The sequence below is a fragment of the Eleginops maclovinus genome, chromosome 19, assembly GCF_036324505.1.
Source record: "Eleginops maclovinus isolate JMC-PN-2008 ecotype Puerto Natales chromosome 19, JC_Emac_rtc_rv5, whole genome shotgun sequence".
NCBI classification, from domain to species: domain Eukaryota; kingdom Metazoa; phylum Chordata; class Actinopteri; order Perciformes; family Eleginopidae; genus Eleginops; species Eleginops maclovinus.
Genome location: NC_086367.1, coordinates 22840569 through 22864271, shown reverse-complemented (window position 1 = coordinate 22864271; position 23703 = coordinate 22840569). Strand labels below are relative to the sequence as shown.

Below are 23703 nucleotides of genomic sequence, written 5' to 3'. Positions count from 1 at the left end.
ACACACACACACACACACACACACACACACACACACACACACACACACACACACAGAGGGAGAGAGAAGCCTATGCGCGTAAAATCGATTCACCGTACTCTAATACAGATATCAAATGGCTTCCTTAATCCCCTCTTTCTGTGTCGGGCTGAGACATCGAATAAACTCGAGCCTGTGAGTGTTTTCCAGCTGATGTTCAGACCGTTTCCTTTCTCACCGTTCTGCTCGGTTCTAATTATGTAGTGCTCTTTTGTCACCAGCAGCTCTGAGAGTAGGTGGAGGGCTGAGGAATAAAATGTGACACTAAGTTTTGATCACTGTGCCGAGCTCATGAGACGGAACGCTTCTGATTCGTGTCGTTCAGTGGAGGCTACGCCCACTCTCCGCACGATAAGAGGCTGGAAATAAAACGCAGCGGCGCAGCACCCGGAGGAGTCCACAGCTGACTGAATGAGAGCAGCCTGACGGACACGCTGCACAGTTCTGTTCCTGCTGCTGAATAGTTTGTTTCTACTGTAGAAGATTCAGAGGAGAAACAAGGGACACGTTCGCTCAAAGCTCACCTGGAAACATCCTACTAAAAGAACAAAATTCACTGGAAGAGCGTTACATCCTGCGTTCCTTTTCTAGAATTAAGCTAGAGATAAAGATAGTGGTTTCCTGCAGTGCTTAGCTATGATGCCACGTATATCTAATTGGAATATTATAACTAAAAATAACACAGTAAAAAAAAGAGGAGACTGAAGATGGTAATTCTGACAGGGGTTTTTGTAGATGTGCTTATTCCTGATAAAGTAGGTACGTTTTTAATTGTAACAGTCAGATTGTTTATATAAAGGAAGTGACTTTTAGAAAGAAAACTAAAGATGTCAGAGAGATCGCACCTACAGAATGACTGTCGGAGGAATCACTGGAACGCTTATTAAATTGTCACTTGTTCCAATGGAGTTTGGCATTTTCCCTCCCATGCAGACAGAGCAGCGTTATCGGGAAGCAGCAGCGTGTCACAAACACAAACCGTCTGTCACACTGACTTTCAGCGAGGAGAATGCCCGACTGAATCATGTTTGTAGTGTCAATACTGACGCTGTAACTGTAAGTAGGCGTAATAAGACGACCTGTCAAACTGTCCCGTACGTCTTCACTTCGATGGAGATAACTTAAGAATCTGTTCCCCCCAAAAAACGAGATCTGCATAAAACAGTGACAGTTCAGAGTGGAGCGCTTTTGTTTGTTAATTTACTTCTTACTTTTAAACACTTGGGACGGAGCAGTCTGCTGTCACCTCCGAATGTTATCACAGGCTTCAAATGCTTCAAATTGACAGCTGGAATTATTTGAGCTGACAAAATGTTAGACTAAACGTCAGGTTCTTAGTGATGGGAAAAAAGAGCGAGGGCGTCTGGAGCCTTTCATGATCCAACAAAGGAGGAAATATTTCAATCAGTGCAACTTTTAATTAAGTCAAAGCTAAAAAAAAAAGTACAAGGTCTACAGTGATGCTCAACCTTAGTGACATCACTTTGTAACACGCGTGCATGTATTGGCTAACGCTCCAACACATTGTACGTGATAGGGTAAAGGGGCAGGACATCTCTAAGCGGTTGATCAATCACAACAAGAGCCGGGCAGCTAACCAATCAGAGCAGACTGGGCTCTGGTTTCAGACAGAGGGTGAACAGAGCTGCAGCACAGGCAGTGTGAGAGTAATAAAGCATGGAGACATGTCCCAGTGAATAATCAATTAAGAATAAATAGGTCCAATGTAATTTAAAAAGACAAAACAATTATCCCGGGAAAGAAATGCACTGCTTACTAAAGAGCTAAATGCCTGTAATGCTCTCTAGCAAGCTGCCCGGCCACGCCCCCTGCAGGAATCTGCACACCTGATTAGTACCCAGGGGGAGAGGGGGATATAACCCGTGCAAACCCTTGCATGTGTGGAAGTGTGACAGTGTGGCGACGGCAGCTGCAGCAGTGTGTAAAACAGTGAGTCACAACCTGCTGCAGCTCCTCCAGGCAGGAAGAGGCTAAATAATTAAATGTGATTGGCTGTCAACACGTGGCCATCAGACCCGGCCCTGAAGGTAGTGAGACAGAAGCAGGGAAACCCCATTGGTTCATACCGAGGGTGTGAAAGGAGATGGTCTTACAGCATTTTGGCCATTTTGCACAGAGGATATATCAGTCTTTGAAGCACACACTATATTAGCTATCAGTGTTTGTCTGAATCTGAACATGAAGAAATATTATATCATCCTTTAATCTGTCAACTTCTCTTCTGACTTTTACAGATGGAGTGAAAACCAAAATAAACTCATCACAGCAGTTTTTGTTTTCTCCTTTGTGATAAGAACAAAAACCGTCTGAATAAACACGGCTGTTCATTTCTAACTGACGTGATTCACACACTGTGACAGCAACACAATTGATTTTCACATCAGGAGGGAAAAAACAAACTCCGGCTTACAAAAGAAATACATAGATGCATGTTAGGAATGATAAAAATAAACCCACTCATCCTGTCAGTCCCAATTAAATAATATATATACCAATCTTTATTGTCCAAAACGCTTTTTAAGTCATTTACAAATATATGACACTTATTTTTGGCATATTCTAAAATAAGAATCACATGAATTTGACCTAAAAAAATATTTTAAATAAATAATAATTTCCTGATAGAAAAAGGATTTCAGCCTTTGGAGACCATTTACATGCACTAAAACCTATACAACACACTACAGGAAAGAGAAACCCCAAAAAGCAATAATAGGGCCTCTTTAAAATCCAGTTTAAGCACTTTTAATAAATGTGTTTTCACCTCATAGGATTTGTTCAGCTGCGTCACTCATATCAAAAGAAGGGTTTTTAAATCTGCTTACTTTACATGTTAGTTTGTCTTACTGTCAATAAACACTTTGTGCTTATTAAAATAGTGCAGTGGGATCAGGATTAGCTGCACAACAGGGAGGAATATAAAATATGGTGTGGAGAGTTTAATCCCCGAGCAAACATAGGTTAAAATAACTCCTCACACAGCTGATGTTGTTGTTTGTCTCCTCCTCTTCATTTCCTGCTGGAAAATCAGCCTCTTCTTCTTCATCTCCTTCTTCTTCTTGTTCTCCTTCTCCTTCTTCTCCTTCTCCTTCTTCTCCTTATTCTTCTTCTTCTCCTTCTCCTTCTCCTTCTTCTTCTCCTTCTCCTTCTCCTTCTTCATCTTCTTCTCCTTCTCCTTCTCCGTCTTCTTCTCCTTCTCCTTCTCCTTCTCCGTCTTCTTCTCCTTCTTCTTCTGCTCCTTCTCCTTTTCCTTCTCCTTATTCTTCTTCTTCTTCTTCTCCTCCTACTTCTCCTTCTTCTTCTCCTTCTCCGTCTTCTGCTCCTTCTTCTTCTGCTCCTTCTCCTTCTCCTTTTCCTTCTCCTTCTCCTTATTCTTCTTCTCCTTCTCTCTTCTCCTTCTCCTTCCTCTCCTTCTCCTTCTCCTTCTCCTTCTCCTTCTCCTTCTCCTTCTCCTCCTCCTTCTCCTTCTCCTTCTCCTTATTCTTCTTCTTCTCCTCCTCCTCCTCCTCCTCCTTCTTCTTCTCCTTTTCCTTCTCCTTTTCCTTCTTCTTCTCCTTTTCCTTCTTCTTGTTCTTCTTCTCCTTATTCTTCTCCTTATTCTTCTTCTTCTCCTCCTACTTCTCCTCCTCCTCCTCCTCCTCCCTTTTTCTTCTGCAGCGCGCTCCTTTCTGCAGCAGAGTCTCATTAAAGAGAGCCTCGGGCTAAAGCGCTTTAAATCCGCTGTCAAACAGGAAACATGCGTACCGGAGTGTTTCCTTCACTCGTGTACAATTTAATTTGTGAGGATTGTTTTTGTAGTGGATGAGCCCGGGGTGGATTTGTTTGCACTGCTGTCACCACAGCTCTTTTCAGGACGGTTGCATTAGTTCCCACTGTTGCATGCTGGGTTAATCTGTGCAGGTCAATGGGAGCGGAGCAAAGCAAGGCGGGGTTACAGGTCAACTCCTCTGCAGCTCACAGTAAATGGAGAGGAAAATCACAGCTGAATTTTGCCTGTTTTGTTTATTTCACTTATTTTACATTTCCCAAAAAGCCTGTAATCAGAATATCAAAGGACCAGCAATCAGCCTGGACACTGCAATTTGTATTCTGTTTTGACATGCACTTGATGAATAAATAGTAGATTTGTATAATACAAGTCAACATGTGTCTCAATGTACAGTTGATTAATCCCCAAATTTAAACTGAAACATCTCTGGAAAAAAGTGAAGGATTGGATTTAAAATACATGTTTCTCCCCCACAGGTTTCTACATGTACATCGAGACGTCGAGGCCGAGGCTGGAGGGGGACATGGCCCGGCTGCTGTCCCCCACCTTCAACATGAACTCCAAGATCTCCTCCAACCCCGTCACCAACAACCCCACCTACTGCTTCGCCTTCTACTACCACATGTACGGGAAGCACATCGGTAAGTCTGCAGCACGGTCTGTCTCAGGTACACGGTTAAGGACGTAATACAGTGATTTTCTGATGTTTTTGGTGAGGTCTAACAAGCATCTCAATACTTCAGTTAATACCCAGCTGGTGAATTTAAAAACAGAGGTTGCTAACAAGTGACTAAATGAGACGACTAGATTTATCACACAGACCATTAGCCGCCGTTAGCTTAGCGGTTTTCACGTGTCATGTGACTGTGCTGTAGTTAGCCATAGCCATTAGCTTTTTACTTCTGGTGAATACAGCTAAGCTTCACAAATGAATTGTGGTTCATCTTTGGTAAAGCTCTGACCTTCATTAAAGACCTGACCCTGTGCGTTGGTCTCTGCAGGATCTCTGAACGTCTTTCTACGTCAGAAGGCTCAGACGATGACGGACACATCCGTCTGGACTCTGACCGGTAACCAAGGAGACCGCTGGCGACGAGCCAAGGTCAACATCCACCCGACCGCACCCTTCCAGGTACAAACCCCACCTGCTTCATTTCAGCACCCAGAGGACACCTGTACGCATCCAAACATCCCTCTGTTATTATTCACCATTATTTTCATTTTTGATAAACCTGTCAATCATTTTCCATCAGTGAGTTGTTTAATTTATAAAGTTTAATATGTCTATATTTACTTAAAAACCAAACTTAAGTACAATTTTGAGGTACTTTTTCTTCTACTATATACTTCTACAGACATTGTAAAAGGTGTCTTTCTGGGCTCTGGGTCAATACATTAATGGAGGAACTACTCAACAGTTTCATCTATAATGAAAATAACTTTTAGTCACATTGGGCTCTTTTACAACCAACTACACAGACTTCACATCCTGCCTTTTACTTCAATTCATGACTCGTACAAATCCAAAGATATAAAAGGAATAGTACAAAAGGACAATTTTATTATATGCAGAACTTTTTCCATCACAGTGAGGTTTTACTACATTACCTGAAGTAAAGGGTTTTTAGTAACGCTCTACTTCCTGTCTTCCTCTGCGGCAGATGGTGATGGAGGGAGTCCGAGGCGCCGGCATTGAGGGAGACATCGCCATCGATGACGTAACCATAGAGGAGGGCGAATGTAAAGACCCTCCCCCAAACAGTGAGTAACAATAAGTAAAATAGAATCTATAAAAGTGACATTTTAAAGGAGGACAAGATGCCCACAATTTCAGCTGAATTTCCAGGAAATCTTAAAAACAAACGTGAATCAATGCTGTTGTTTTTAAACCTCTCTCTCTCTCTCTCTCTCTCTTCCCACACAGATCTAAGGTCGCTTGCCCCGCCCTCATCGCCCCATATATGGCAGCTGTGCATCACTCTGAGTCTGGCTCTGATTGGCCGGCAGAGGTGACCCCCCCTCTCTACAGGACGCCACATGCTTTGACTCTTCTTACCCTAACCCTTCAATCCCATCATCCCCCATCATTAAATCCCCCCCACCCCCCCAACTACCAAAGATGAGGTCAGAGCTTCAGAGAGGGCTGGCATCAAAAGGTCAGCAGATCACATGGAGTCAGGTTAGCGGGTTCTGAATGCTTTCACTCTTTATGCTAAGCTAACAACATCCAGACACTAAACATCACTCTCAGACACAACGTTCAAGATGAGAGGCCCCTTTATACTTTGTTGGGTTCTTCCCTTTCCTGTAGTGGGTTGTATAGGTTTTAGTGCATGTAAACGGTCTGCAAAGGCTAAAATACCTGGGTTCCCCTCTAGAGGGAGTTCCGCAAAACTAATGTCTTATTTGTGCATTCCCCCCTGAGTGAGTGTTACAACAGACAGTAAGTGATAGTTTGTGAAAGGTAGACAGGCTGTTAATCATCCAACAGCATTTTAAGAGTATTGGTTTCAAACTCAGTTATTTGGTATTCCACCTTGATCCGGTTTCTCCTGTGATACTTGCTGACCTTTGGTTTCAGCTCAGCGCCACAAAGCACAGAAAAAAGAGGAAATAACAGCTTGAATGTCAACCTTTCCTAAACACCCACCATCAAACCATCCCCACTCATATACCCCCCCCCTTCCTACGTACTCCAAACCCTTCTACAGATCAACAGTACTGTACCGCAAGCTGGACGGACGAACGGCATCTCTCTGTTTTTGCGGGGGAAGGTGACTTTTTTCAGTGGGAGGACCGACAGTATTTAAACTAAAAACTAAAAAACTTGAAGACGTTATTTTGACGTCTGTCTGTCTGAGGAGGAGTGCACCCTCTGCCACGACATCAAGTGCCTTCACAATCGCAGAGTAAAAGAACGCCGGGCCGTCACCGAGAAAACGAACAACCGTCGGACATCGTTATGTCTTAATGGCCAAGGAGAAGAAAAACAACCAATTCATATTTCGTGCTCTAATTATGCAGAGAATTAGTTTCTTACTGACTTTTTTTCTTTGAGATGAAAATGTTTATGACGACGAGGATTCTGGGAAAGCCATTATTGATGGCGTATAGAAGAGGCAGCAACAAAGACACAATAAGTAGACTAACGCGGACATGGAGCTCCTTTGATTCATTTAACGACTTAAAGAACAACCCTGCGGTCATAACCTGAGGATCAGTGACTGGATATTTCAAAATAAAAGACTACCTGTTCGGACGATTTTAAGCCTGAAGCAAATGGGATTTCTCTCTGAACTATTTTAGTATTTCAAAATAAGAGATTTCAGAAGGAGGCGGAGACTTTGAATACCTGAAATCATCACGTATATTAATCTACAGAAACTGGAGCTTTTTGAAGAAGGAGAAAGAGAAATGTATTGTAAAATCAAATCTTATATTGTTCCTATAATATTATGAAGCCGGGGGGGATCTTTACACGTTTTATGTACGTTAGTTTTGTTTTGTTCTAACCAGGGTGGGATCTTTACTTTGAGTCTCTTATTTGTGGGAAGACCGAAGGAACATTTGGAAGATTGAAAACCCAGGGGCAGTGTTTTTAGTTTGGTTAATGGTTTGAGATTGAATCAACGTTCTGCTGATAAAACATTTCTACAAACAAACAGAACAGTGAGAATTCATGGCAGAAAAAGCACAAAAATACATAAATGTTTGTTGGTTAAACCGCGGACACATCCAAACACACCTGTATGGAAACAGCTCTGCATCATAGGCGGCATTAAGAAGCCCATTTCTGCCCAAGAAAAGACACAAATGGATAAAAAGTTAGGATGCTTAATATACGAATATTCGCTGTAAATAGTCCTAAATGTGAAAGAGCCAAACATGGCAGAATCTTGCATAGTTTAGATTATTTATTTTTTAAATTTAGGCCTCATTTCTCAAAGGACTAAGGATTAAACATAATTTACTTTTGCATAATAAAGAAGTTCATTTATAGCATGAAAGGCCTGGTTCCTATCATTGTATATTTGTATAGTTGTACAGTCTTTTACATTCCCTAACATTTGATCCTTATTTGTTATATTTTTGTGGCAGAAAGGGGCTTCTATACTTACTGAAAAACCACACGACTGCCATTTTGATGTGAGAAAATAGTCTTTATAACTAGAAAACACTTTTAAAGGCACAGTGAAACAGGTTTTCCAGCATCATTCAGTTCATTTATGCTACAAACTTCAGAAACAAAAAAAGGGTTCGTTATGAATCCAAGATTTGATTTAATCGAATATCAGTCAGTTAGATCAACTGACAAGTGGATTTCCCTTAGTGTTTTGATTCGCTGTGTCTTTAAAATGCACAAAAACCCAGTTTCTATTGTTTTTTACTACAGAAAAAAATACGATCCATCACCTACAGTAAATCTCAGCCACTGTTACCCTCACATTAGACTCTGATGAGTTTAACAGAGGATTTATATCTCAGATAAATATCCTTTCTTTTTAATGTTATGCTGCTTTTCCTTCCTCCCTGTGGCGACACATTGCTTCTCTCTTTGTTTTTCCACTGCAGCTAGTAATCAGATTTTTATTACAGCTCCTCTGGGTATCAGTTTATCCTCCTCTGCATCATTATCACATTAACTCTGTTTATGTGGCGTCCCTGGAGGTGATTAGTTGGGTCTGATCTCGGCACAAATGGGTTTCTGTACATTTTGGAGTACAAACAAATATGGCAGCCAACAATTTATTATTGCTTTGTTAGATTTCTTTTTGTTTGAACGTATCCTAGTGAACCTACAATTAAAATGGACTTTCCCTTTGAGCAATCTTATATATTATAGCACGTTGGCAGGGTCATTTACTGTCTCTCATCTCTAGAGATTTCCCAGAAGCCCTGTTGCTTAATTATTATATAAAACCAACTTTTTGCATCACTTTGTCGATATCTCCAATCAGTTGAGTCCTCAGGCTCTCAAAGGTAAAAAGTGAGTTGTAACAAACTGTTAAATGTTCCGTCCATACCATAATAGTCGCCTCACCAGGTCAAAGCCTATGCTGCAGTGGAGGAACTCCCCTCATTTATTACCCTGGGGTTATATGTTATATTTCGAGTTTTTTTTGGGTTGGGGTGGGGGGTGGGGGGGTGGTGTAAGGGGCAATAAAATAAAAGTTTAAAAAAAGCCACCAACACTACTGTGGAGACGTGTGAAGAAAGATATTTTTATAACTGTGGTTCTTCTCTGCAATATATTCTCAGATCAGTTAGAATGACTGAAGGTTACACTGCATTCTGGTTATTATGATTATGATTAATAATAAAAGTACACTGCAAATGTACATTTTTAACTTCTGTCATGGCGTCTTTATGCTGTATTGTGTGTCATTCTGTGTTTGTTTTCATCACCTTGTGGGGACATAAACCTGTTGCCTTAATGAGCTCGTAGAGGCGGCGGCTCTTTTTGTAGACTGTCCTTGTTGGGTCTTTCTTATTCAGTTAATCCTTGTGGGAACTCTACTCTTAGATGATCCTTGTAGGGACTCTCTTTATAGATGATCCTTGTAGGGACTCTCTTTATATATGATCCTTGTAGGGACTCTCTTTATATATGATCCTTGTAGGGACTCTCTTTATATATGATCCTTGTAGGGACTCTCTTTATAGATGATCCTTGTAGGGACTCTCTTTATAGATGATCCTTGTAGGGACTCTCTTTATATATGATCCTTGTAGGGACTCTCTTTATAGATGATCCTTGTAGGGACTCTCTTTATAGATGATCCTTGTAGGGACTCTCTTTATAGATGATCCTTGTAGGGACTCTCTTTATAGATGATCCTTGTGAGGACTCTCTTTATATATGATCCTTGTAGGGACTCTCTTTATAGATGATCCTTGCAGGGACTCTCTTTATATATGATCCTTGTAGGGACTCTCTTTATAGATGATCCTTGTGAGGACTCTCTTTATATATGATCCTTGTGAGGACTCTCTTTATAGATTATCCTTGTGAGGACTCTCTTTATATATGATCCTTGTGAGGACTCTCTTTATATATGATCCTTGTGAGGACTCTCTTTATATATGATCCTTGTGAGGACTCTCTTTATAGATGATCCTTGTGAGGACTCTCTTTATATATGATCCTTGTAGGGACTCTCTTTATATATGATCCTTGTAGGGACTCTCTTTATAGATGATCCTTGCAGGGACTCTCTTTATATATGATCCTTGTGAGGACTCTCTTTATAGATGATCCTTGTAGGGACTCTCTTTATATATGATCCTTGTAGGGACTCTCTTTATAGATGATCCTTGTAGGGACTCTCTTTATATATGATCCTTGTGAGGACTCTCTTTATAGATGATCCTTGTAGGGACTCTCTTTATATATGATCCTTGTAGGGACTCTCTTTATAGATGATCCTTGTGAGGACTCTCTTTATAGATGATCCTTGTAGGGACTCTCTTTATAGATGATCCTTGTGAGGACCTTCCTTTTAAATGATAATGGTGGGGACTCTCCTCGTAGACCCTCTTTATAGATTATCATTGTGGGGACTCTTCCACTAGATGTTCCTTATGGGGACTCTGTTTATAGATTACCATTGTGGGGACTCTACTTGTAGTTGGTCCTTCCAGTTGATGACCTTTGTGGTATCTCTCCTCTAAGATGGACCATGTTTTTCTGTATAACGAGCCTCCAATGAACGAAATTAATCCCAAGCAATGCATGGTCCTCACAAATGACAAAAACCTGTTAAGTACTTTTCAGATGCTGCACACTAACATTGTGGAAACATTACTTCCATCAGATCCCCTGAACTCTAAACTATTCATTTGGATGTAGAAACTTGAGGTTATTTAGATATCTTTTGGCAATGCAATAAAACGTAAATTCTTGAAAATGTTGGAGCTCAGAGTAAAGACCTGCAATTGTTCTTATTTAGCCAACAACATGAAAAGGAAATAAGAATGTAATTTCTCTGAATAGAATGACTGGCAGCTTAAAATTAGACTTCAATTAGACCTGCTGTGCACTATTGACTGAAATGAAGCCCTACATGATAAAATGACAACAAAATGAAACCTAATGAAACGTTTGAGACATTATTTCCTAAGGTTTCAGTTGGACATAATTAGCATCTTTGACACTTTTTTGATCTCTAACAGTTTCATAGAAAGATAGTCAATTTAGAGTAAGAGTTTATAAAGATGGAGAGAGATTTGTGTCCTCCACAAAGGAGTAGTGGTGCAAAGGGAATTACCTCCCTAAAAAGTGTGATGCTATGACACTGCATTCAGGAGTCAATGCATTGAAACAGAGCATCGTTTTTGACATCATTTCTGTTAATAATGCATCTAAAGAATAGGGTTACTGCAGCTCCCAGGTGTCATTTAGTTAAGTAAAAGTGCAATAATAATTGTATTAAAACAGTCAGAAAGTACCTAAGGAGGATACAGATACGTTTGGATCCCCTTTGTGTCCGTGCTGTTGTAGTTTAAAGTCTCTCTTCCGCTGGAGAATCAATAAAGGTTTCTTGAGATGGAACAGGACTCCGGGGTTTCTGCGAGCTGCTGCTGTGGGTGATTTGTGTTTCTCCATTAAGTTTACATTTAAAGTATAATTAATAGTCTGCTGGGCTCTCCTCAAAGCTGGGCCATTCATCAGCTCTGACGCGATGCTGCCGGCTAACGAACGTCTTTCGGCGCGGTCTCCTTGTTTATCACCGTTTTCTATTTACTGAATCCAGGAAGCCTAATGGCCGCCATTCATCATCCCTCAATTGATTTTCAATTTCAGTGCTGCTGTGTGTCAAGCAGATCAGAGTCGGGCCGGTCTGTTTTTCTGGAGTGGATATAAGTGTGTTTGTTAAAGCCCCGAGGAGACTGCAGTTATGTGGTGTGTGTGTGTGTGTGTGTGGGGGGGGGGGGGGGGGGGGGACTCTGACTTAAATGTTTTTTTTCTAATGAATTCATTCTCCTCTTACCTGGCTGTGCAAAGAGTAGCATGCTCGTGGTCTTAACATGTCAGTAAATCACTCATTTCTACAGGTCTGTGGTTTTTCAACACATCCAAACTTGTTTTAGTCCTTGATTTCTTTATAGTCTTGCAACAGTTCTTTAAATAATCTCGCCTGAAGCTTGGGACAAATCTTAAGATGAGCTAAAATCAACAAAGACAAACCAATATTACGATGGTTGCTACCAACTCGCATAGATTTGTTATTTGGGGCGTAATTCGCGACCTCATCACACCAGAGAAATGTAATGAATCCTCGCCAAGTAACATCTGGAGATCTGGAGGTGGACGACTTCACAAATCTTGAAAATAAGGCCAACTAGCAGATGTTGTACTAAAAACATTTATATGGCAACTTAAGTGACCGGAGCTACCCCCCAAACTTTGAACATCCAATGGATAGTTTGCAAAGTGCAAGTTTTGCTAATTGCCGACGTGCCCTACCACTTTGATCCAGGCTGACATATCCCAACTGGATAGATCAGCAGAACATTATCAGGGCTGCCAGTGTTACCAGTCCATCTGCTTTCATCCAGCCTAAACCAACCTGAGTCTTCCCTGTGTCTTCTGACGTGGGAACAGTCAGCTTCCACATCTCTTATTTTCAGTGAATAATGAGTTCAAACTGCAGCAGCAGGTCTCCTCGTGGCGTCGACAGTTCTCTGTGAATTCCCGCCGGAGTCTGCATTGTTGTGAAGGTGGTGGTGTGGTGGTGGGGGGCGGGGGCTCTCCGTCGTCTTGTTCAGATCAGAAAAGCTTTTAAGGCAGCACATTTCAGCTGTCATCCGAACACAGAGCGGAGCGGCTCTCTCATCTGTCAGTACCAGGCGCTTTATGAGGCACTGAAGGTGTGACTGTGTGAGGATCAGCTGTCTTTATTTTAACGCAGCGCTGAAGAGACTCACTCTGCAGCCACCAGGAGTCCTGCTGAATCAAAGGGAAGAAGTACACATTACTTAAATACTACATATAACACTTGAGGGTAATTGATTCCAACTATTATTGGATTATAATTCAATGAATATTAATGCGTTCATCAACTTCGAGTTGCAACTGAAAATGCTGAAGCTCATTTTTATTACTTTATGTACTGGTCAGATTATTCATAAAGCCAACCAGTTGCCATCCTTGTTTTGATTTGGAAACAAAGAAGGGAATCTGGATATCTTTGAGCATTCAGTTTGTAAATGTAACACACGGAGCTGCCCAGCAGATGTCACCATTTATGACTGCAACAAATGCTTCGAAACCATGAACAACTTCCTCATTATACAGAGAAAAATGTGGACTTAGTATTCTCATCTTCTTGTAGCTAAAGTATCAGTAGTGAAGTATAGAAGCTCTGCACATCTCAGAGGCTGCAGGTGTATCATTCCTTCTGCCTTCACACGCTGGGCTGGGCTCAAGTCCAAGTTTTCCACTTCCTGTCTCTGCTTCTGACTTGCTTGGAGGCACTTTACTGTAAACCGAAACTAACTCGACGATGAGACTTTTGAATGTTATTTTGTCTCGAAGATGAAGGGGATTGTGCTGTTTTTGTTTCTGGTATACGGTAAGATAACCTTCCTCTTTCTACTCTTATGACTGCAGTTGAATTTTGCCTTGTAAATCAGCAGCTTAAACCAAAGTTTCAATTTAAAATTAAGACATTTCAAGGCTGCTAAACAAAGCCAAAACCCTTAGAAGCAGACTAAGCTCTAATCTCATGTTTAAAAGGACCACTTTAATTGTACAGTATATTGTATATGTAGTTCTGCCACCACAAAGCTTTGGTACCGTTTGCATGTTCCGTTTTTTGGGAGCAAGATTTAAATGACTCTTGTTTAAATTGAGTTGCATAATTTAAACATTTATCTAGCTTTGGTAAACTCTTACTGTCTCTCAGTATTTGTAGGTAACAGTGTCTCTTAATGTCAATGTCTTTGTAAATACAGTTCAATATATACTTTATAATATGCAATACACATTCTTTTGTGTGTCCTCCCAGTTCCCCAGCATAACTCAGCCCTTAACGTGTCTGAGGGGGTGAAGTCTGTCCAGCTGCCCTGCCTGTCATCTAGCTTACCTGAGGACACAACAGTGTTTTGGGAGCGCCACGGTTCCAATCCCTCAACCGTCCACCAACATCAGGCTCACTTAAATGAGCCGTATCTTCAAAACCAGCATTTCAGTGGCCGGACATCAATGTCAGCAGATGCTCTGGAAACTGGAGACCTCAGCCTCATTCTGAAAGAACCCAACCACTCTGACAGTGGCATATACATCTGCTACACATACAGAGAAGAAGAGGGATTAATAGCAATTGACGTAGTGGAACTGCAGGTCAAAGGTGAGGAACAAACCCTACCCCCCCATTAAACATGCAGGTGGAGAAAATATGATAACATTATTTCTAAAGTGTCCTTCCAGTGGACAAAACACGATAAAGATGCCCTGTCAGTGGGGAAAACAGAAAGAAGGGCCCTCTACGGTGCTTTTTATGTTGAAGAAAACAAGCACCCTGTAGGCCAGGGTGCCCACCCAGTGAAGAAAACCTAGTAAAGGGTCATATAGGGTCCCCTTCGAGTGGTAGAAAGTGATGCGAAGCGCCCTGTCGGGTGCTTATTTTAGTATTCAACAAAGCTTTGGTTTAATTAAATGTCATGTACCTGATTAAAAGTAGGTAAACATGTCTCTGCATGATTGTGAATGTATTTGTACACATAATAGTTGTAGTTGTTTTTGACGTGTAAAGAAGTGATTATAGATAATATAAACATTAATAATTGAGACACCATTTTATGGTTCCTCCCAGTTCCCCAGCATAGCTTAACCATTAACGTGTATGAGGGTGCGAAATCTGTGGAGCTGCCCTGCCTGTCCTCTTGGTTACTTAAGGATGCAATAGTGGTGTGGAGCCGCTTCGGGTTTAATCCCTCAACCGTCCACCAGCATCCTGACTTAAAGGAGCCCCGTTTTCAAAACCAGCATTTCAGCGGCCGAACATCTATGTCAGATTATGCTCAGACATTCGGATACCTCCACCTCAGTCTGAAAGAACCCCAACTCTCTGACAGCGGCGTCTACACCTGCCACGTCCATAACAATGAAAAGGAAATTTTAAGGATGGTTGTGCGCCTGCAGGTTACAGGTAAGGATCAAACCCTGACCCCCTTACTCTGTACATACAGGGCAGAGTAAGGTGTATTTTAAAGGAGGTTTTTACATATAATAATGTTGCTGTTTACAATAACAGGAAGTAAAGGATCATGATGGACTCATGTTGTTGATTACTTTGCCTTCAGGGCGACCCACAATCCCTCCTGAGATCTATCTTTTGGCTTGCTTTATTATGGTTGGCCTTGGTACGGCTGTAGCTGCATTTCTGTGGCACAACACCATCACAGGTACGTAGTACGTTGTCACAGGACCTGTTCAGATCACAGTTTGTGTGTCCGTGCTGCTGATGCTGTTGTGTGTTGTCCAGTCTCTTCTGTAGTGGTGAAAGAGGGGGTGTGGTGTGTCAAGCTTCCTTACAAAATCATGGTCCATCTGCCTGAAGACGCCACCGTGAAGTGGAGTCGTTGCGCCCCCGAGTCGATGATGGTCCACGAATATTGTAAAGGCAACAACCATCTAGTCGGACAGGATGAGTTTTATTGCAATCGCACAAAGATGCAGAAGGAGCCACTGAAAACCAGAGACCTCAGTCTGACCCTCAGGGACCCCTGCTACAGAGACAGTGGACCCTACATCTGCACCGTCTACAAGGACAGAGAAGTCCTGACACAGAGAGTTGTACGGCTCCAAGTCAATGGTCAGTATTTTAGATACCAGACAGTGTATACCTGCTGCTAGCATGTTATAGGCCATGGAAATGTAACGTCATCAACAGCTACTCACCCATCGTTGCATGATAAAAGCCCACCGGATAGAAAAGTAGCATAACCTATTTCGCTTGAACTAAGAAAAAGTGAATGATCATGATTAGTTTAAAATAGAAACTTCACTTGCATACAAACGCTCATTCACATTCTGAGCCTACTTAGCATAGCTGCCGCTTCCCACCCAGTATATCTAGGAGATTAATAACCACTGATAACCATCAGCCATTTAATGGACCCAAATGATATGGAATCAGGCGGTATCGTCGATGCTGCTGTTTGTAAACTCGGGGTCTGTTTTCCCTTTTAGTCCCCCAGGAGGTTGTGAAGGTCTGGGATTGTGCTAAGTATGTCACACTGCCCTTCAAAACCAGAGCTCGGCTGCCTGCAGATGCAACGGTGGAGTGGAGATGCTCTAAACCCGAAAACATGGTGGTCCATGTGTTTCAGAACGACCAAGACCAGCTCGCCACACAAGATGAATATTACCAGGGTCACACAAAGATGAATGACTACCCGCTGCAGTCCAAAGACCTCAGTTTAACTCTCCATAATTCTGGCTACACCGACAGAGGGACCTACACCTGCACCGTCCACAGGGATGGAGAACTCGTGGCAAAGAAAGTAGTGGTGCTCCGTATCAAAAGTCAGTAATGCCAATAAAGTTTAGGAGTCAGATGTGGCCACCCCTCCTCCATAAGTGTCACTACTACTGCTGTTTGTCTACTGTTTACCTCGCATTGTGGTTTGTTCTCCTAGTGTCTGAAGCAGACGTTGAGGTGGATTTGCCAGCGAAGACTGTCAAGCTGCCTTGGCTCATCAAAGCTAACCTGCCTGCGGAGGCGAGAGTGAAATGGAGTCGTTTCGATAAACACTCGACAGTTCATGTGTATCAGAATGGCCAAGACATGTCTGAGCAGCAGGACAACTCTTACAGAGACCGCACAAAGATGAGAGAAAACCCCCTGCAAACTGGAGATCTCAGTCTGACCCTGATTAACCCCTGTCATGGAGACAGCGGTGCCTACTTATGCACCGTCCTCAAGGACAGAGACCTCATATGGGACAGATTGGTGAGGCTCAAGTTCAAAGGTCAGTACTGTAGATACAGATCAGAGGTCCCTTTAACAGAAGGATGATGTCAGTGATGATACATATTCCATTTGTTGTTTCCTGAAACTTCTGGTTTTGGCTAACTGATGCATTGGTCCTCTTTGATGTGACAGGATATCAACTAAGAGAGTACCGAAGACGATCCAGATGGCACCGTGAACAAGCAGCTTCTCTGAAACAGTGACATGTTCACTGTTTAAATTGTCCCGCTGATGTTAACGCTTCAGAGGATCAGAATTCAACTCAAGTCTCTCCTTCCTTCTCGCTCTGCCTGCACTTACTATGTTGTGTAATATTTCAGATGTTAATGTGGAATGTTCAAAATGGTGTTGTGTTTTCAACATTTCTCATGGTCCCCTTTACATTAGCAATCAATCACAATAGTCTAATTGTCTACCGCTCACGGGGAATACGTTTTAAACTTCAACATTTTCCTGATAAGACTGATAAGTGATTTAGTCAAAACTTTTGTCATTTATTTATTATTTTAATGTCCAGGATGTCAAACCTTGTTATTAAAAGATATATATTAAGAAAATAAATGAATGAATGATTAACAAAATAAGTTCTAATGTGTTGATATGTGCCAAACATGTAGAGTCTCCTCCCACCCTGTGAAGTATATTCACGTACCATAACAACAACTTTGAGTAGAAAATGTAAAGAAAACAAAACAGCAGCAGGGCGCAGTAAACCCAAAACAATTCCTCCTTGCTCTGCGGTCTGTTGTTTGGCTAAAATAAATGTTGTATTTCACTTTTAACAAATTTATCTCATAACGGCTACAGGCCACTTTACTCCACTTCTACAGACAACACTTGAATAACAGTTTTATTTTTTTAAATAACAAAAGGAGAGCTTTATTAAGCATAAAGCTAAAACACAACACAGGTAAACAAGAAACTAAGAGAGCAGGCAAGGTAAAACTAAACCAAAGATAAACAGCACAACTAAAGTAGACACGGCACGAAGGAAACAGGCAGCAAATCCACGAGGAATAAACCAGCCGACGGGATGCGTGGTAGAGAGAGACGGGGATGAATCATTAAAGGTAGAACCACGGTAAACATCAACGCCCAGACAAACTCTGGGAAAGAGACGCATGTACACACAGAACTAATAACTGAGCTGGGGAAGTAGAATCAGGGTGGGATAATCAGACAGAGTGAACAGTTTGTTAACAGAGGGAACACGGATCCCTCCTGGACTTAACAATCCATTTTCGGCAGATGATGCTTGTTTTAAGAGAGTCCGCAGAGCCTCTCGCTGACCTCCCACAGTTTCCGGGCCATGGCGTCGTCCCGGGCCTTGGCGCACCCTTCCTGCACGGCGCAGCAGGCAAAGTAACGCCCGCTCAGAGGTTCGATCCCCTCCTGCAGGCAGCAGTGCAGCGTGGTCTGAGCTCCGGCCTCCGGGTCCAGGAACAGCAGCCGGGCGATGGGCTCGATGAAAACCTTCTGCCACAGACTGACGTGACGGGACAGCTCAGTGCGAACCACACCTGCAGGAGGACAGACACACCTGGGTCAATGCAAGCATGAAATCAAGACTACAACTCCACACAGGTGTGGTGGGTAGCTATTTTAGAAACATAGAAGAGACATTTGTATTTAAATGTTAACTCCCTACACAATGGTCTAGTGCAAAGGTTGACATCTTGAATTCCTTTCAGTTGAATATGAGTCAGCTAGCCTAGATAATTTTCTATCTTTAATAAACAAAAACATGTGAAATTTGTTTGCAATTAAAGAACATAGACTTCTGTTAAAGTCATCATCAACAAACCAAACAGTTACTGCCTGTTCCATGTCCCATCAAAGTCGTTAATTTAAGTTCTGCATTTTTCCTTGTTTTTATAAGCGGGTCTAAATTCAAGATTTAAGATGCATGAGCAAAAGCTAAAGTTAAGCTATAGAGGAACTACAGCACGGTCACATGACTTCACGTCACCACCGCTAAGCTAAAGGTGGCTAATGTTGGGCTATAAAGGAACTACAGCACGATCACATGACTTCACGTCTCCACCGCTAAGCTAAAGGAGGCTAATGTTGGGCTATAAAGAAACTACAGCACGGTCACATGACTTCACGTCACCACCGCTAAGCTAAAGGTGGCTAATGTTGGGCTATAAAGGAACTACAGCACGGTCACATGACTTCACGTCACCACCGCTAAGCTAAAGGTGGCTAATGTTGGGCTAATAAAGAAACTACAGCACGGTCACATGACTTCACGTCACCACCGCTAAGCTAAAGGCGGCTAATGTTGGGCTATAAAGGAACTACAGCACGGTCACATGACTTCAGGTCACCACCGCTAAGCTAAAGGAGGCTAATGTTGGGCTATAAAGGAACCACAGCACGGTCACATGACTTCACGTCACCACCGCTAAGCTAAAGGCGGCTAATGTTGGGCTATAAAGGAACTACAGCACGGTCACATGACTTCACGTCACCACCGCTAAGCTAAAGGCGGCTAATGTTGGGCTATAAAGAACTACAGCACGGTCACATGACTTCACGTCACCACCGCTAAGCTAAAGGCGGCTAATGTTGGGCTATAAAGGAACTACAGCACGGTCACATGACTTCACGTCACCACCGCTAAGTTAAAGGAGGCTAATGTTGGGCTATAAAGGAACTACAGCACGGTCACATGACTTCACGTCACCACCGCTAAGCTAAAGGAGCTAATGTTCAGGGTGATGACGTTTCTTCACTTCTAGTGCTTCGAAACATTTCCTTCAGACATGTTTTCTGAAGTTGTTTTGGTCACCTGGGTGGACGCTGTAGCAGGTGACGTTGGTTCCCTTCAGCCTCTTGGCGAGCTCGTGGGTGAAGAGCACGTTGCACAGCTTACTGTTGCAGTACGCGTAGAAGAACTGCCAGCTGTATTTGCCGGTGCCCAGGTGTTTGTCCACCGCAAGAGCCTGAACACAACAACAACAACAACAACAACAACAAGTTCATGAACACAGGATCACCTGAGTGAGGAGAGTTGTGTGTGTGGGGGGGGGGGTTTGATGCTTGACATCATCCGGAGGCTGGAGCTGCAGAGGAGGAATGATCTCTGCAGAGAGTGAGCTGGAATGTGTTTATGAGACAGAATAATGTCACACCTGAACCACCTGACACTCAACAACCGGTTCTGATGCTCAGCGACACATTGTTCTGTTCACAAAGACATTCAAGTAAAGTTATGAGACTTGATGTGAGTATTTCGTGGGGTAAGAAAGGAATCAAAAAAGGGAGGACTTCAGAAACAAATATGAGAAAAATGAAGTAAAAAATACCAAAGAAGGAGATTGTATTTATCTCTAATCACCGCAAATAAAATTCCTCTTATTTATACTTTAATATGGCTTTACAATACTCATCAAATTCTTCAGTATGAAGTGTGTGTGTGTGTGTGTGTGTGTGTGTGTGCGTGCGTGCGAGATGAGTGTTTTACCTCTAGGTTGATGTTTCCCCAGCGGTGAGCCATGGAGGACAGAGTGACCACCCGGCCCCCCCCAGCCTCCTTCAGGCGTCCCAGCAGCAGGTGAGACAACAGGAAGTGTCCCAGGTGGTTCACACCGAACTGGATCCCAAACCCGTCTTCGGTCCGCCCGTCCCCCACCAGACCTGCAGGACAGATCCACATTTAAAGCTCGGTTCAGGTTTTATATCTGGGATCAGAGTCTGTGGATAACTGTATGTAGTAGTTGGACTACAAAATATATAAAAGTTTTAAACTGAAGTTCTAGATTAGATGAAATATTAAATACATTTAAAATAACAAAATACCGTTTTAAAAATGTGAATCCAATATGTCCTGTTTGAAGCACACTAGTCCAACATAATGAGAATAATATAAATGGATTTGGTTTGATTGATTGATGAGATGCTAAACCACCTGCTCCTGCGTCTCTCCTTTTGTCCTAAATACTCTGGTGTCAGTTCAATGAAAGCACCAGTAGACCGGCGTCTCAGTATTTTGTGAAGTGAAAACGGTGATGACAGACGGCTGGATTCCACATCAGGTGTCGCACTCGGCTGCTTTTGTACCCGTTGTCTCACTGCCAGTCCTGGGTGCTACACACAGGTTCACCTGAGCTTCTGCAGCTGACAGACACATCATGTCTCCTGGTACACTGTGTACCGCAGCTCCTGTGTGTCCTCATCTACAGGTTCCCATTATAGGTCATCTTTTCTTTCCATACATAGAGTGTGTGTGTGTGTGTGTGTGTGTGTGTGTGTGTGTGTGTGTGTGTGTGTGTGTGTGTGTGTGTGTGTGTGTGTGTGTGTGTGTGTGTGTGTGTGTGTGTGTGTGTGTGTTTACCAGCATTGTTAATGAGCAGATCTAGTCTGGACTCGGTCTTCAGGAACGTTTCTGTGAAGCTTCGGACGGACTTCATGCTGGCCAGGTCCAACTGCATGTAGTACACGTCAGTACTTCCTGTCTCCTGCAACAAGATCAGTGTCAGGTCAAAAGGAAAAGAGCGGGAAATCACATACATAACGTACAATATCTTAGGAGCCCTGTTATGCTTTTGGGGTTTGCACTTACTTTAAATCTGTTATATGGGTTTTAGTGCATGTAAATGGTCTGCAAAGGCTAAAATCCCAAAGTAACACTTGTGCTTCTATTGGTTAGCGCTCCAGCACATTGAATGTGAAAGGCCAAGGGGTGGGACATCTGTCAGTGTTTGACCAACCACAACAGAGCCGGCCAGCTAACTAATCAGAGCAGACTGGGCTCTGGTTTCAGACAGAGGGTGAAAAGAGGTGCTGTACTACGTGATGTCAGGACTCAGGAGTCTTTGTTAGGTTTTTTGTTCCCACCTGTTGTATTTCTGCGATGGCGCCCTGGGCCTTGTCCCGGTTTCGGCAGGCGAGGATCACTTTGGCCCCCTTCCTGGCCAGGTGCAGAGCCGTGGCTTTACCGATGCCGGTGTTCCCGCCTTCAGAAGGAACAACACAAGATGTCAGAAACAACTATAAATAATGATGAAGTGTAAACCTGTGAGTAGATGTTGAAGTGCTCAGGGTTTTGTCTGTCTGATAATCTTTGTGAGCTGGAACCTCTCTACAGTACTTCATATTCAGATATTGTCCCATACCTTTACTAATTATTGTGCTTACTGATCCATGAGGCGATAACATTACAGTTAATTGTGCAGGTCTGGCTACCAGTAAATCAATGTCTCTGTCCCCGGAGGATGAATCCCACTGATGCTGGTGATCCTCTAACTTTTCCTCTAGCGTCACCAGAGGGCAGACTTCTCTGTCTGCTTGTGATGAAATGCTCTTCCTCTAAGGATTGATTATTAATAACTCTGTAATCCTCTGACTTTTCATTTGGTGTTGTAACTGGATCACCATTTCAACGTGTCCAACATTTTAATTACGCAGAACTAATGACGCTCCGTTCAGCCGGAGCTTTCTTTGTTTTCATTGCCTAATGTTGACTTGGCTGACAGGAAGAACAAGTCTAATGTCTTGAGTTCACACCAAACCCCTTTTTAATGGATGTGGGACAGAAAGCCAGGAATAAAGCAGATCAAACTGGCTTAGAAAAGGCAAATAATTAATAGAAAATTATCATTTATTGTAATTTCTGGGGAATTAAACCAATGGTTGTTCGTTTTATGGAGGAAACTATTTTCTCCAATTAGTTTATAAAATGTCAGAAACTTTGATCAACAGTTTTCATGTTTTAAACATTTGAAAAAGGGACTTATTTTCATTCAATTTAGAAATAAGTTGAACAATTTCAAAATTCCAATTCCATTTAGAAATCAGCTGAATGAAAACAAAATGCATCTTTTCTTTTTTCAAAATGTAGTTTATTCGCAGTTTCTATGTTCTGTAAACATGTTACAGGTTTCCTGTGTCATTATTTGACAATAGTGTCTGACTTTAATCATTACATGATCAATCTTAACTTTCTAACAGTTTTTACTCTCTTCTTGTATGTTCCACCTGTCCTAACCCCGCCCCTCCGCAGACGCAGGGCTCACCTGTGATGATGACGGTCTTGCCAGCCATCGCTGCCTTTCCTTTACATTTGGACCTTTTGAAGAGAGTCTGCGTGAGGAAGATGTACCCCCCCAGAACCACGCCGGCCAGCAGCAGCAGGTGAAACATGGTGAGATACTGCTGTAGGATCCACGTGAGAAATCACTGCCTGTCTCTGGAGCGCTGCCTTTTGTAGGCCTTCGCCTGGCGGAGGGATCTCACCTGTCCGACCGGTTTCCTCCTGCCTGAGGCTTCACTGCTCGGTCCTGTCCGACCGGTTCTGCAGACGGTTCTCATCGTTAAGCTGAACCAACAGAAACTGCCGCAAAGTTTAGAGTTTTCACCCACTTTACAATGAACCCGATAGACATAGCACTTCCGGTCTAAACCTTCAAAATAAAACTTTTTTAACTTGTCTAATTGAAGAAAAGGATGATAAAGTAAACATGAAATTAGATTAAAATCCTATATTATTATCTGTGACAAAGAACTAAAGGAAACCCCCTACAGGGAAAGCACTTCCTGTTTAAACCTTCAAAATAAAACGTTTCAAAAGCTGAATCAAGGACAATTTGATAAATTCTACAAGAAATATTTAAAACCTTGAACCTTGATCATTGAAAAATGTTTTGAAGTGCACTATAGAAACCTATTTGCATTTGTGGAAGGTTTTACAAATTACAGATTTGCACAGGGATTGGTAATCCTTTCACACAATGATATTGAGACAAATCAAAACCCATACAATTGTCTCATGAATGTGGGCATAAAATAAATCTTTATGGGAGGGGAGAAGGTAGACAGAACATTCATTTGATTTTTAGTAAAGGACGTTTATTTAAAGATGTCCCACTTTACCTTTAACTACCCCCAAAT

The 23703-nt window shown here is 42.3% G+C and overlaps 3 protein-coding genes across 3 annotated transcripts in view; 2 read left to right on the top strand and 1 right to left on the bottom strand.

Moving 5' to 3' along the window:
* mdga2a (MAM domain containing glycosylphosphatidylinositol anchor 2a) overlaps positions 1-6048 on the top strand; it is a 69284-nt gene extending 63236 nt beyond the window's left edge. The window contains exons 14-17 of the mRNA XM_063909196.1: positions 4306-4470; positions 4831-4961; positions 5491-5590; positions 5754-6048. Of these exons, the coding sequence (XP_063765266.1) occupies positions 4306-4470; positions 4831-4961; positions 5491-5590; positions 5754-5842 (485 nt within the window). The 3' untranslated portion in view covers positions 5843-6048. The remainder of the gene's footprint in view (positions 1-4305; positions 4471-4830; positions 4962-5490; positions 5591-5753) is intronic.
* Positions 6049-13173: 7125 nt separating this feature from the next.
* LOC134880996 (uncharacterized) lies at positions 13174-17393 on the top strand. Its single transcript, XM_063908075.1, has 8 exons — positions 13174-13404; positions 13840-14181; positions 14647-14982; positions 15137-15238; positions 15319-15648; positions 16026-16361; positions 16475-16807; positions 16942-17393. Exons 1-8 carry the CDS (start codon positions 13368-13370, stop codon positions 17010-17012), a joined length of 1887 nt encoding a protein of 628 aa, XP_063764145.1. The 5' UTR covers positions 13174-13367; the 3' UTR covers positions 17013-17393.
* A 252-nt stretch (positions 17394-17645) lies between these two features.
* Positions 17646-23089, bottom strand: LOC134880997 (dehydrogenase/reductase SDR family member 13-like). The gene is made up of 6 exons (XM_063908076.1): positions 22830-23089; positions 21652-21770; positions 21149-21272; positions 20279-20451; positions 19604-19757; positions 17646-18329 (listed from the first exon to the last, which is right to left on the bottom strand). Exons 1-6 carry the CDS (start codon positions 22954-22956, stop codon positions 18070-18072), a joined length of 957 nt encoding a protein of 318 aa, XP_063764146.1. The 5' UTR covers positions 22957-23089; the 3' UTR covers positions 17646-18069.
* Positions 23090-23703: the final 614 nt, after the last annotated feature.